This window comes from Syzygium oleosum, unplaced genomic scaffold, assembly GCF_021117445.2.
Source record: "Syzygium oleosum isolate NSW1041296 unplaced genomic scaffold, Sole_v2.1 Sole_v2.14, whole genome shotgun sequence".
Classification (NCBI taxonomy): Eukaryota; Viridiplantae; Streptophyta; class Magnoliopsida; order Myrtales; family Myrtaceae; genus Syzygium; species Syzygium oleosum.
Genome location: NW_026607498.1, coordinates 8,496,747 through 8,510,538, shown reverse-complemented (window position 1 = coordinate 8,510,538; position 13,792 = coordinate 8,496,747). Strand labels below are relative to the sequence as shown.

General features: G+C 40.7%; 2 protein-coding genes and 1 long non-coding RNA gene across 7 annotated transcripts; 1 reads left to right on the top strand and 2 right to left on the bottom strand.

Annotated features, from left to right (window-relative positions):
- The first annotated feature begins 573 nt into the window (after nt 1–573).
- Nucleotides 574–2,848, top strand: LOC130139828 (uncharacterized). Its single transcript, XR_008817889.1, has 2 exons — nt 574–2,359; nt 2,456–2,848. It is a non-coding gene; the product is annotated as an uncharacterized LOC130139828 (long non-coding RNA).
- Nucleotides 2,849–3,279: 431 nt separating this feature from the next.
- LOC115688522 (arabinogalactan protein 41-like) lies at nt 3,280–4,918 on the bottom strand. Its single transcript, XM_030614347.2, has 2 exons — nt 4,522–4,918; nt 3,280–3,471 (listed from the first exon to the last, which is right to left on the bottom strand). Exons 1-2 carry the CDS (start codon nt 4,640–4,642, stop codon nt 3,374–3,376), a joined length of 219 nt encoding a protein of 72 aa, XP_030470207.1. The 5' UTR covers nt 4,643–4,918; the 3' UTR covers nt 3,280–3,373.
- A 2,871-nt stretch (nt 4,919–7,789) lies between these two features.
- LOC115688512 (protein GAMETOPHYTE DEFECTIVE 1-like) lies at nt 7,790–13,463 on the bottom strand. 5 transcript variants are annotated; one of them, XM_056317922.1, is made up of 9 exons: nt 13,396–13,442; nt 12,627–12,732; nt 12,149–12,217; nt 11,560–12,033; nt 11,248–11,325; nt 11,067–11,147; nt 9,918–10,072; nt 8,612–9,810; nt 7,790–8,224 (listed from the first exon to the last, which is right to left on the bottom strand). In XM_056317922.1, the coding sequence occupies exons 2-9, from the start codon at nt 12,726–12,728 to the stop codon at nt 8,109–8,111; spliced, it is 2,274 nt and encodes a 757-aa protein (XP_056173897.1). In that variant the 5' UTR covers nt 12,729–12,732; nt 13,396–13,442; the 3' UTR covers nt 7,790–8,108. The 5 variants fall into 5 exon arrangements, with proteins under 5 accessions (XP_056173897.1, XP_030470197.2, XP_030470198.2 ...); XM_030614337.2 differs by having other exon boundaries at nt 12,149–12,261; nt 13,396–13,413; XM_030614338.2 differs by lacking the exon at nt 12,627–12,732 and having other exon boundaries at nt 12,149–12,261; nt 13,396–13,463.
- Nucleotides 13,464–13,792: the final 329 nt, after the last annotated feature.

Here is a 13,792-nt window from a genome sequence, read left to right as displayed (position 1 = left end):
CCATTTGCAATATAGACTGGACCGACCGGTTCGACCGGTCCTTCTTTAATTTCGTGCGGCTCAAGAAATCCGGTTCGATCCCTGGCACGAATCGAAAAAGCCACCGTTTCCTCGGTTGCAGACCTTTCTTCCAGGACGATCTGTTGGCGCAATTCCTAGGACTCGCGGCCGCGGTTTGACGCCCGACAGCACCATTCTTCATCTCTCTCTCTCTGTCTCTCTGTCTCCCTTCTTTAACGAAACGGTAAGAAGGAGGACTCTCGTTCATTCTTTACACCCTTTTGAGGCGCAAAGATCACCATCGTACGAGCGAAGAACAATGAGCGGAGGTGGAGGTGGAGGTGGAGGTCGTCAGCAGCAGCCCGCGTGTGGGCAAGAAGCGCTCGATCTGCTGAATTGCGTCGCCCAGACCCCTTACGACCACGACAAGTGCCTGCGTCTCTTGAACTCCCTCCGGGAGTGCGTCCTCAATAAGGTAAAGTACCTTCACGACTTCGTGGGTCGTCTACGTGTTAGCATTGCGTCTCGTCGATCTCGCGCGCGTTGTGCTCCAGATTTGGCTGTGGGTTTAGATGGGGTTTTTCTCTTTTTTTACTTTTCTTCCCCCCCCCCCCCCCCCTTTTTTTTTTCTGGTTCGTTTGTTTCGTAGTCGTGACCAGGCCATGTTTGTTCGAGTATGCGTGCGTTTGGTTCGGATGCTTCAGCTGTCAAAAGCTGGAGATTTGACTGAATCTCAGAAAATGAGTTCACCCTTGAAGGGGAACGTGTGATTATGCGTTTCTTAGATCAAAGATCAGATTTTTTTTTTTTTCTGTTGGGTGGGGTGGGGTGTCTTTGGGGTTCCTGCTGGTTTGATTATGTTGCACTTGGGGAACTGTCACTGCGCTGCTTAATTAGTGATGTGGAGTGATAAAAGAGGGGGGAAGTGACTCTTGCCTCGGTTCTGAGCTTCTGAATTAGTCTTCCGTCGAGGGATGTCTTCGTATCTGGTCGATTGAGAGCGAGCCCTGAAAATGTAGGATGATGGTCATCAAATGCAGCACTTGGGTATGTCAAAATACGGAAAAAGAGTTGATTCTTGAATGGTATCTGTTCATTATGCATATTGAGTTCTTAGTGTTGCAAATTGCAATGTGAGCCCAACAGACTTACAATAGGAGGAAGAGTAGAACACATTGCTGAGTACTCAGTTTACACATTCAAAGCCAGACGTTAGGTTATCAGTCTATGCAATCATTGTTTTCTGGCTGCGGGAACCATTTCTTGGTTTCTCACCCTCATCATCTTTTGGCTTTATTGGAACATTGAATGATAAGACCATTTTCTAATATGATAGTTTCACAAGCAGCAGTCTGCACTTTTGTTTATGTTTCGGGACAATATAATTGGAAATATCATTTTTTCTTATCAAATTTAATTATACTCCACTTTTAAATTGGTAGAAGTTCGCAACTGTAATGCTAGCCACTGAGCACTCGAGGTTTCTCCGTCTGCCGCTGCCAACAGCTATATGCTGATTGAGATTTTAGAAAGTTAGGTAGCTGTTTAGCTCTGATCCTGGTTTTATGAATTACAAGTTACTGCCTTCACAATCAAATGGAAGTGAGGCTGGACTAATCTATAATATCCGGTTGCTTGGCCAAACGGACTGACATTGTTCTTTGTCAAGTACTTTTCAAGAGATCGCAGCTTTCACTACTCATGTTTAGCTCCCGTTCTAGCGATCTAAAGCTCTTCAGTACAGGATATTATCCGTGTCCCAGCATCATATTGGATGCTCATTGATTTCTAGGGGGAAAAACCAATTAGCTTTTATCTATGACTGTTTCTATTTGTTATGCACTAACCAATCTATTTGGTCACGTCACCGGTACAAAAGGAAATAGATAACCATCTGAGTATGTCCTGGGAAGAGTTACATAGTCTGAATATCTTGTTTGGTTTAAATGGAAAGGGTGAGAGAAGAACCTATTGTGGTTCAGTCTTATTATATTCATGAGTCATGACCGCATATCAATAAGCTTATATTTTTTTGCCTTTTCTACTTGTATGCTAACTATTCATTAGATGTCTGCCGGTTCCTTCTTATTATTCTGTCCACAGGACATTATGCCAAACTCATTTGTTGTTCTTGGATTCCTTCTGGTACATGTGCCATCTCAAGCGTTTATGGTCTCATGCTCCCATCATGATCTCGTTGTCATCAACATTCAGTTTCAGCTAATTTAGATGACACATTGATGTGAGAAGTCTGATGTTAGTATTAATTCCAGCTCTATAAAGTGGATGCTTCTCGTACAAAAACTGTGTACAACATTGATCTATAAAGTGGATGCTTCTCGTAGATTTAGAGATTGATGTGAGTTGTTCAAGTTGCAAGACAATCTTTTCCTTGACCTCTGTCCTTGTACGCAAATGAGCTGTTCTTTATCTTTATTCTGTCCTCTTATGACAGAAAGTGAAGAAGTTCTCGCTGGCCGAAGAGTCACAAGATTCAGGCACTAGTCAAAAGAGAGCTTGACGCAATTTTCCAGGGAGGCGGCCACCTCAAGGGCATGCTTTCCAGTTCTTTTGCTAGAGGAGAAACAAACGCGATGATCAGTATCAACTGACTTTGCGGAACATTTGGAAAAACATAGTTCATTGAATGTTATTCCTTGTTACGGATCTTGCCAAGGAATTACACACTGACGGCTCAATTCTGATTGTTATTTCATCTGATGCAATTGTGCCATTGAATGTTGTTCCATTTCTTTTGCTGGAGGAGAAACAAACGTGATGATCAGCATCGACTCACTTTGTGGAACATTTGGAAAAACATAGTTCATTGAATGTTATTCCTTGTTACGGATCTTGCCTAGGAATTACACTCACGGCTCAATTCTGATTGTTAATATCACCCGATGCAAATCTGCTATCTTATTCCCTCTTTTCACTCTAATTATAGTACACTTGACTATAGCACACCGATGTCACCGTATTAAGAACAGGAGTCTTCTCATTGTGAATGCAGAGCCAAAAGCCCAATAAGAGAAGTCTGGTTCAATGATGGCAACGAAGTTAAAATTGAGCCAGATTCGAGGAGAACTGAATCACTGGTCCATGACATAGCTCTGCAGTTCTTTTTGCTGATATGGCTATGGAGTTTCCTTGTTGGAGAAAGGAAAATTCTAGATAAGCATCATGCATCACATTAGTAAAGTCGGAGAGAATTGACAAACGCTTTCATGGTCCAACAGAGAATTTGTCAAGTTAGAACACCACTTTCATACACAAGAATTTAAGGAAAAGAAAATTTTCAAACCAATGATCTATTTTAAGCATCCCCTGACTAAAACCCAAACGACCAACCGCAGTACACCAATCCATAGGCTTAGGAGGTGGATGAGATGTCTGCATTGTGAATGAGGTACGTGAGCACCAGAGCCACCAACATGAGCAGATATGCTATTCCTTGGTCGATCGATGTTCCTGAGATTGCACATATCACAAATATCAGCAGCCACCGTTTTACATTAATCAAATCTTTCCATGTAATAATCACAAAGGAAGCATGATGACATGAACAGAAGGGAAATGAAGTGGTTTTCACCACCCTTGATTTATGTTGCACACAGATGATTTGCTCTTGCCCATTAGAAACTAGAAAGTCCTTTTGAATTGCAGAGAATGCTACATTATAGAGGATTTTTACTAAAGCTCATCTATCAGATGATGGATCAGGCAGCTTGGCAATGTTTGAAACATGGATCGCTCGACAATTCTAGAAAAATTTGTAAAAATCAGACGGTTAACATAATTTGGCCAGAAATAGGAATACTTCATTATTGGTCACCTGACAAGCGGGTACATCAAGGAGGGGTCCATCAACCTCAAGGAATTTCTTGATATTTGAAATGGTTACCCTGAAAAGCTATCAATAATTGAAGGGGGCGGCCTTCACTTACGGAACTAGAATTCGAAAATGGGCAGGAAATTGATCGTGATGTATTATTTCTTTATTGGTTTATGACGATTAAATTGAGCAAATATAACCGAGAAAATTATCCGTGGAATTTAAATTTCAAAAATCTTCTTTTAAAACGCTTGATTCGCACCATTTCCAAAAATTTCAACGTATCAAAACTCAAAAATCAAGAATGGCCCAGAAAGCATCAAGATCTTCTCTTTCTTGTGTCATATAGTACACAAATCAAACAATGTACTGTTTCAGGTTAGATTGCCAAGCTGGAAGAAAGATTTGCTTCTGAACAAAACCCTTCTTTCAAAATTGGATTTTGGAAAGGATGAGCAAAATGCCCGTTGAAAATCCAAGACGATTTTCCAGATGCCGGGGGACAAATCGAAAACTTTCCCCCAGATTTTTCCATCAGAAGAGAAGGGTCATCTTCCCGGAGAAACTAAACACGATACATTCATCTCCAAAAACCGCAACATCAAGAAAAAGAATCAACAATGCCGCGCATTTCGACTTCAGATCCAGAGAGAGCGAGAGAGGGGGAGCGGGAGGGGGAGGCTCACCGTCGCTGGTGGGCGCAGGAGCAGGAGCGTGGGATTGAGCCTGGGCGGCGGGCAACACGACGGCGACGACGACGGCCGCAATGGCGGCCAACACGCCGTGCGAGAACCTGTACACCTCCATTCCTCCCCTCGTTCGATCTGGAGATTGCGAAAAAAAACCGGAAGAAAAAAGCCAAGGAGAACCGCGAGCAAAGAATGCCGGGCGAGATCTCGGCTGCCGGGTGTCTCTCTCTGCGACGCGCCTCTCGCGATATAGGCACAGCGCGCGCGCGCACACCCACGCCTTGGCGAGCGCGGCGCAGAGAGAGAAGAGGAAGAGAAGGGGAAAGATTTGGCGAGGATTCTTTCTGTAATACCAGAGAGAAAAGTCGAAAGGGACGCAGAGAGAGAGAGAGAGAAGGAAAGGGACGAAGATGGTGGAGATTTTGAGGGATTGCTTGGAGATTTATACGACCAAATATTATGTGTACAATACACACGCGCACACACATGGTCATGTTTCCCCCCCTTTCTTTCCCTCTAATTTATTAGCAAAAATTTTCTAACGAGTATTTCGGAGACATTTGTTAAAAAGAAGGGAAATAGTCATAAAAAAAATTTCAAATTATGTCCACCAATATAATTATTTTGAATAGTTTTTTATGTGACATCAAAGTCTCCAAATTATGGTTATTGTGACGCATTTACTCTAAACCTTTTCTTGTGATGTAAAAAACCCGAAACTTGTACTTATGTGTCATATTTACCTTTCGTCAATGTCCCGTTAGATGATTTTTCAGTCAAAACAGAGTTGTTTTTATTTCACTTAAGCTACATGGGCGCCACAGTTTGTTTTATGACGTCCATGTAGGCTGATTTTTTTTATGGTTCTGATTGATAGAACTTTCACGGAGGTAAATGTCACACATGTACAAATTTGAGATTTTTGGTGTCACAGAAAAAAATTTAGGTTAAATATATCATAGTGGGTAGAGTATAGGATGTTCAGTGACTTTTTCCCTAAAAAAATTCTATGCAGTTTCCAATGCACGGTTTGCTTGTAGGAGTCTATAATTACTGTTTTGAAAATCAAAATCTTCTTTAATTAAATATGCTAAACAAATGCTCCGAGAGCATTCACTAATAAGGCCGTTGTTAGCAATGAGGTTGTACAGATCGAGCGTATACGGGACACATTTTTTTTTAAAATTATTAATAAAGTATTATTTTTTCCTTTTTTTTTCTTTTCCTTTTTTTTTTTTTTCTTCGGCGAGGTAATTGAACACGGCAAAACACACCCAGAATTCTTTATAAAAATAAGAGAATGTTGGACACATGTTAAGCATTCTTAGAGCCATTGGACACAAATTGTGGCACGCACCTATTTTAAACTACGACATTTTCAAAAGCAAGATCTAAAAGCTGCTGTGAAATTGCCGCATCAGCATTCCTGATATTCGATCTCAGTCATGTATTTCATAAAAGTCACGACGCCATTTTTTCAAGAGTGCCGTGAAAAAGCCTAAATCAATAACTCTATTCGTCATTTTCTCTTCTTTTTCTACTATGATACACTCCCAACACTTCGTCACATGCGTTGTCGTTATCATTATGATTCCATAATCAAATTACTTATCTAACGTTCGATGCTTTAGAAATTGGAACTTTTGCCATCGAGTCTGAGTTTTACTCCAAAAAGTATAATATTTTATTATCCCTACTATTTTTATCGTTATTATTTTTTTGGAAAAAAATGTTGTGTGATTGGAGAGGAATATAATTGGCCAGAAAAAAAAAGAAGAGAAATTGGAGGGAAAGAGACGAAACCGGTGGAGCCGGTCAATTGTCCGGAGGTGTTGGCACAGAAATGGTGGGGCCCAAGCGCATGGGAGTCCCTTCGCCCCCACCCCCATGTGATCTCCATCGTCTGCACCTGCACTTTGTTTACTCTCCACCATCATCCACAGGATTCATTTGATTGATTCAATTCCACCAAAAAAAATAATCATGACCCAAAAAGAAAAAAATCCCACCAAAAATTAGTTTCGACCCTCTTTTTTTGGACCATAATATCCGAAATTATCATTAGATTAACTCTCCTGACGTGCCGTGCGACGGGAGGTCCGTCTCGAGCCGTGCCGCGCCATTCAGAGAGGTTCCGAAGATCAGGTTTCAGGTAGAACTTGGACCGGCCCCTCGAGCCGCTCTCATCTTTACCGGAAAGGTTTCGTAAAAGGAAAGATTCTAGGTAAATTTGAGGTGAATTTTGGTTTTTTCTTTTTTGGTGGTGACGGACCCCCCCATTTGGATTTGCATGTGGGGTTTTAAATGGATTTTCGAAAAAAAGGGTGGATAGGTGTGGTCGTTTTGGTTATTGGAGGATTAATTAATATTTTTGGGTTTGGTTTTTTCCCGTTTAAGTTCTTGACAGACTGGTGGCGGTGGCGGTGGTGGTGGCCCTCGATTGGCGGCACATGCTCCGCTCCGGATTCTCCTCCACGTGCTCCTCATTTTCTCCTCCACTTGATGATGATTCATTTTTCCTTTTCTTTTTTAATTCATATTCGAAGCCAAATTAAAAAAAAAAAGAGGATAAATTTTTGATTACGCCGCGTAAATTTTTTGGGATAATTTCAGTATTTTGATCTTATAGACTTATATATAGCAACTTCGGGTTGTGCATTCGAGTCCCCTAAATTTTAGTCCATTGACTGATGTAACCCTTCGGTTACCGAACAGTGAAACCTCGATCAAATTGATGATGACCGGTTGTTCTTTGGTTTTTACGGCTTGCTGCTTTATAAAATTGTTTGGTCTATCGAAATTACACGGTTGTATAATTTTTTTAAAATTTCGTTAAATTGACTATACATCAGTACTTACCATTGCCTTTGTAAGGCGACACACCACTTCTATAGGTATGCATAAGTTCGGTCATCAGATCGATTGGAATTTCTGATCTCTGGTTACCGGAGTACCGCGTGAAACACCGGACTGAAAGTAACGCTTTGCAAAATGGAATTCAACAAGCCTGGAGATTGATATTGCGATTCAAATTTATCTCGTTCACCTTTCTTGATTTCGTGTCACTTGAAGGTTGACTTTTGATGCTTTTGGCTGAATTGGGAAACTGAATAGGATTGACGTAGGAGAGCCGAATCTTGATGATGACACAACAGGTATAATTAGGGGAATCTGAATAATGCAGTCCCAATAATGATCAAATTAGTTTGTCCCAGTTAGGATGTGAATTAAGAAAGTTTTAAGTGTTGGACAAATCAGAAGAATGTTTGTAGCAGCAAAGTGACAATTATTGATTAGATAATCTATGAAGCTCAAGTAGGAAGCACAGCTTACTTGTTTACATTGAGGTTGTTGGCATATTCTATTTCTGTCAAAAATAGAGTGCAATTGCCAAAAAATTATGTTAACAATACATAAAATTGCCAAAACCAATACGCAAAGACCGCAGCAAAAAATAGGCAAAGCTGCAAAGCCTCTGCTCAACGTTCTAGACATAAATATGCCATCTCTAACATAAGCCATCTCTTTCTGCCAATAGCCATCCAGAACGAAGCTTGTCTTTGTCGTGCGAGTCTGCTAACGTTTTAGAACTTTCTCCGGTGTTTTCGAGCTTTCTTCTTGAAAAGAATAGGACTCAACAGACGCTTGAGTGGAAAAGCAACAGATCGACGGCGTGGCTTTAGCCTTGTTCTGCCCTCATCTGCATTTGTTGAAGAATGGAGTGAGAAAACTAACCATGCCTTTGGCAGAACTTATAGGATCTAGTGAGAAAAATGGTCAAGGGCAGGGCTCTAAAGGAGAGCTAATAATTGGAAATCCGAGTATGGAAGATGAGGAGCACTCGCTAGTCCAAATTCTTGTCAGCGATTGATTAATTTATGCACCTGATAAAATTAAAGGTGTATGTTCTTCCAAAAAATAATCTGTGAAGTCATCCTTCACATGAAGTAGATAGGGAGGATTGTCTCTCTCAAAATGCTTAATAAACTAGTGTAAAATTTTTCTAGCAAAAGCTCTATGGTGCGGCCATCTCACTGTAAGTAATCTAAATATGACAAGGTAGTAAAGGGTGGTGCATAGCTAGTACCTGATGACATTAAATTCATATTAGGCTGAGAAATTACTGCATCCCCCTGTACAAGTGTCTGAGATTCCACAGCAACCCCCTCCCATGACTCATCATTCTCTGGTTCATCATTTAATTCCATAGAATCATCACATTTTGAAGAATGTACTTCTACACATAAGGTCGCATCATCTCTATGTTCCCTTACTCGTCTAGACTCCAAAACATCTTCACAATAAGGCAAATTATCAGAGACCAAAAATAACTCTTCTTGAGGATTTGAATCCAGTTTCTCCATGGTTTTTTCATCCGTAGCACAATGTATACCAAAATATGCCTCAGCACTTTTTAAATCCCGACACTGGTCTTTTTCCAAAGGATCACCATTCCGCACTGCACAGCTATCTGAGTCCTTAGGCACCCCTCTATTCAGAGAGGCAGCCACAATGGTATCCAATATAGATGGAGTGGAAACAGCAAACTTACTGTCATCACAACAAGGAGCCTGTAAACCAGCATCCCTCACTGGCACCTCAGATACAGCATTTTCATGCCATAAGGCCAAATCAGATTGATCGGGTGAGGCAGGTTGTGATGATTCCAACCTAACTAAATCAAATTGGTTTGAGTTAACAAACCCTTTTAATACATTTGCATCTAAACTTTCGCCTTTTGTCGAACCAATCCCCTCTCTGTCTTCTGTAATATCAACAGCTTCACTCAGCAGAACTGGTTTCTCAGAAACTTCATTGCTGGGCATTTGATGCAGTGTGGATGTACCAAACAATGGACTCTGATTCTGTTTAGAAAGTATATTCACTCCGTCAAGCTTCACCGGATCTAAATTTTCATTATCCCTGGCAAATGAGCCCACTACCTGAGAAGTGCAATGCAAAATTTTACTCTCAACTGATGAAAGTTGAGCCGCCTTATTTCCATATGTCAAATCCTTAACTTGAAAACCTTTTGATGACATGCTGTCGATAATTGGATTGAAATCAATTGCCTTCACCGTTCCTAACACGTTATCTGATATAGAGAAGGACTTTTCTAAGTCATCTAAAAGCATATCACCATCACCACTAGAGAGAGGATCCCACTTAAGCAGGTCGCCAGACCAGAGTTCCTCAGAGCCTAATCTTTCGGATGATGACATGGCCTCAACTCTGATGGTCTCCTTGAAGAATTTCTTCTTCTTTAAAGCATTTGCAATAAGAGCCCTGCATCATGTAGGTCAACAAGCTAAGCGAAAAATAACAATGGGTCAACAAGAAATGCAATTACATAACAAAAATCCTAACAACCTCATAAAATAGAGTTACCGTACCTACAATTCTTGGAGATAGAAGCTTTCCCTTGTTCCATGGAAATACCAAGCAAGGAAGACACATTTGCAACATCATAAGGCCCTCTAATATCATTGACAGAAGATGCAGCACTTGTGATAATAAGATTTTTTCCACGCGTCCAATCCACCATTAGCTAAACAATAAATGGAACTAGTACTGAGTACATCAGAGTGCTTTTGCCATACATTTGAGACCGAAAAAGAAGGAAAAACAATCATTTAAAGAAATTCAAATTGCTCTGAACATCATTTATGTGCCACTAACAAAATCAGGACAATGGCATTGACTCATGGCTACCGTCCAGCAATAATCATGAATAGAATGCACGAATATTCGACACTTGGAGCACCAACTCAGTGCCCAAAAGTTGGCCGAGAGTGCTCATGCATTCCCTGCTTAAGCAATTCTTAAGGAAATACCTTTTCCACTCGATGTCCATACAATGTTCAAAAAGCTTTATAAGGCTATACTGATACTCTTTTTCAAATGATTTTAGTATGGAAAAGTGCAGATACAAGCACTATTTGAACCAAGCTTTAAAATATGAGTATTGTTTTCTCAATGAGCAAATAAGAAAGATAAATTAATCGAGTTGAAAGATGACTAATTGAGCTGTAGTTGTGATGTTGCAACTTTCAGCTTGACATAGAAGAAATGTCAAACTCTAAGCTAACACATACTTTAAAAAGGAACATCTTATAGAACAAAAAAGCTTGCTCAAAAATCCACTAAACCTAATCATCCTAATTATACTAATCAACTCTCCGTAAATTTTGATAAGACATGGGCACAACTGATCCAAAGTGGCTGCACTTATTAGTCCTTTAGAAATACAATATGTGCAAAACTACAAGATGATTCCAAACTCTCTAACTAGGCAGCACTCCTGCGAAATACTGCAACCTGTTAGGATACATAAGTCTGCGCGATTCTCTCTTTATCATTTTAAAATCTCGAATCGCTATTGCAAAACTATTATAGGACTTATAGAAAGAGCAAGTATCTAGCATACTAAAGAATGGAAAACTATAGATTAATATATCTCCACCGTGATTGAGCAAAAAAGAATAAGAACAAAACAAATAAACACATCGTTCAGCTTCTTGAAGAACAGAGTGTGACCTTACCTTAGCAGTAGATATCACTTGTCTCCTCATCTGAGGGTCTGAGATGAGACTCGAGTACGAGATCTCAAAATAAAGTCCTCGCTGTCATACAAAACCTATCAATCAATCTCCACAGTTCATCATTCATCCCTACCATTAAATTAAAACATGTAAAACAAGGAATAAAAAGTAGGGGACGAACCTCAACAGCAGTTTTAACCATGGGGAGCTTCAAGCGAAAGGGCAGCTTCTCTGAGAAATCAATGGCAATTATATCTACCTACATTACAGGAAAAGACTATTACAAAACAATTGCATTAAAACAAAGGATCGATACTAATCGACCACTCCCCGAATTAACGTGAGAAGTAGTAGGAATAACTCCAATCTCCATTACTTTTCTCCGTTTTTAAACAGTCAAGCATGCTTCTGAAGATTAATTCACTCTATTTCCGTAATAACTTCCGACATCCAAGAAAGTAAGAATCCTAACTGTGTCATGCTCTCACATTACCTCGGATTTCTCACAAGCGTGATCGAAGGTGGCTTGGTTCAAAGGCCTGACGGCGACCAAGTTGTAGCTCTTAAGAACAGGATTAGCGGAGTTCAGGACCTGAGCCTGGGAGACGGTCTCGGCGAAGACGGTGAGGCGCGTGTACTGGCGGAAGGTGGAGGCAAGGGGGAGGCCGAGAAGGCCGCGGTGGAGGGAGACAGACGAGGAGAGCGAGGGGGCGGCCTTGAGGAGCGTGGAGAGGGAGAGGAGAGGGATGGAGCAGTGGTCGCGATCGGACATGACGCCCCTCATCGAGCGGTTGTAGGCAATGCCGTCGTAGCCGAGCTCCATCACCTTGGTTGCGATTCTGACGCGGTTGGCCTTGTCGGACAGTGAAGAAGAGGCGTCATAGGGGATGTTCAGGTCGAAGAACCCCATGGTTCCCGGTGACGGAGCTCTCTCTCTCAGCAAGAAGCTAAAGAAAGGAGTGAAGACCTTAAGAAAGTTCAAAATTGATCACCACAAACAATTCAATAATACTAGTTTAGATGCCAATAAAGGTTGAAATACATGTAATCAATAAAGCAGGTCGAATTGAAGACTAACTTACAGTCAAGAGAGCAGGTAGCCGGAGTTTTATGGAATATGTGGAGAGCTCGAAATGCCTTATCTTCCAAAGCTGATGCCCAGAATCAAATTTGATTGTCGGACGCGGCACTCGCACTGAATAGAAATTACATGAGAAGGAACCCAGGCTCACTTAGTAAAGGGAGAAAGCAAGACAACCTACCCTATGTGTCGTGCGTTCCATTCGAAAATAGATAAACAAATTGATGCATATTGCAAACAAATTGAATGGCAAAAGGAAAACAAGAAGGATATCCTTGTTTTAACTTCACTCAAACTAAACTATGTTATCTTAATATGCCTTTTCAAAAACTTCTTTCTTATTATGCGTTGCCATTTTTCAAATCAAGAAATAAAAGTATATTACATATACCATAGGTAAGTGGAATATTTGCATGACAAAGTCTACAATTACTTTTCATTTTGGTCGAAGCAAGAAGATTGGATAAAAAGAGGGTTACCCTCGTGAATGTCAGTGGGGGCTTGGCACTCAGTCCAGAAAGTTGTCGAGAACAGAAATAGCGGCGACCATTGAAACCAGTACTCAAAAGGATCAAAGTCATTCCTCTACAGTCAGAATTATCCGATATACTAGTCAGAACTTGCATTATTAAAACACAAATAAGCTTTCTTCAATAAGGCTCCGAAATAGGCCTTGGAAGGCATACAGTACTACAAATTCACAGAACCTCGTTTCCACCTTGAACACAAAAATTTTCAATCTCTGAAATCTCAAAGAGAAACAAGAAATTGTGATATATGGCAACATAATCCACCCAAAATCACCAAAAGCATATTGCATTTACTAGTAATTTTCTTTCTCAAATACGCCCTATGTCCAATAATGGAAAAACAACCTCATGAGCCCCAGGCACGAACGAGAATTGACCCCAGAGGTAGTGCAAACTGCTTCGGCGTTCTTGTTTCAGACAAAAGGAGAACTAACATGGTCCGACAGGCCATGTTAAGTCGCATAAACACCTAATTTTCTCATCCTAATCATGTCAATCCATCATCCCTCAACCTTCGCATACTGTTTAATATCAGAACCACAAATAAATACGTCCAAAACCAGCAACTTGAAGCCAAAAAATTTGGGCAAAAAAATTATGAACAGAGAAAAACTCCGAAAAAAAAAAATTTCAATCCATAACAATCATCATCGCTATCACCCACGATCGAAATCTCCAAGAAAACTTGTTCCAAAAATCATCAAGTGAAAAGGGGTACCTCCTTCTCCGAGCAAAGAAAGTGGCAAGTAAGAGAGAGTCGAGCGACCGATTCTGAGGAGACGCAAACGAGGGACTGAGCGACTGCTGTGACCTCAAGCGTGAAGAGGGCGAGCGAGCGAGGGAAGGAGGGAACTGAGCGAAACCGAGAGAAGGGAGAGTAGCGCTAGGGTTCTCTTTTCTAAAAGGGTAAAATTGGGTTTTTAATAAGTTTTTGAGGGCAAAAAAGGCAACTGACGAAATTTTCATTAATTGATGGAAAGTTTTTTTTTTTTTTGGTCTGTCGTATTTTTAACTCTCCTCGCTCTTTGTAACTTTTGGTCTACCTCTCGCAGTTGGCGGGAGTCGAACCCCGCACCTGTAATACTAGCATCCTCACCCCCAAATTCTTTTACTAG

Coding starts and splice junctions, on each gene's coding strand:
- LOC115688522 (XM_030614347.2), bottom strand. CDS start 4,642: ATGGAGGTGTACAGGTTCTCGCACGGCGTGTTGGCCGCCATTGCGGCC. Junction 3,472..4,521: donor TCCTGCGCCCACCAGCGACG/GTGAGCCTCCCC, acceptor GTGCAATCTCAG/GAACATCGATCGACCAAGGA.
- LOC115688512 (XM_056317921.1), bottom strand. CDS start 12,773: ATGCAAGTTCTGACTAGTATATCGGATAATTCTGACTGTAGAGGAATG. Junction 12,034..12,148: donor GGCTACCTGCTCTCTTGACT/GTAAGTTAGTCT, acceptor AACTTTCTTAAG/GTCTTCACTCCTTTCTTTAG. Junction 9,811..9,917: donor TCTATCTCCAAGAATTGTAG/GTACGGTAACTC, acceptor TACATGATGCAG/GGCTCTTATTGCAAATGCTT.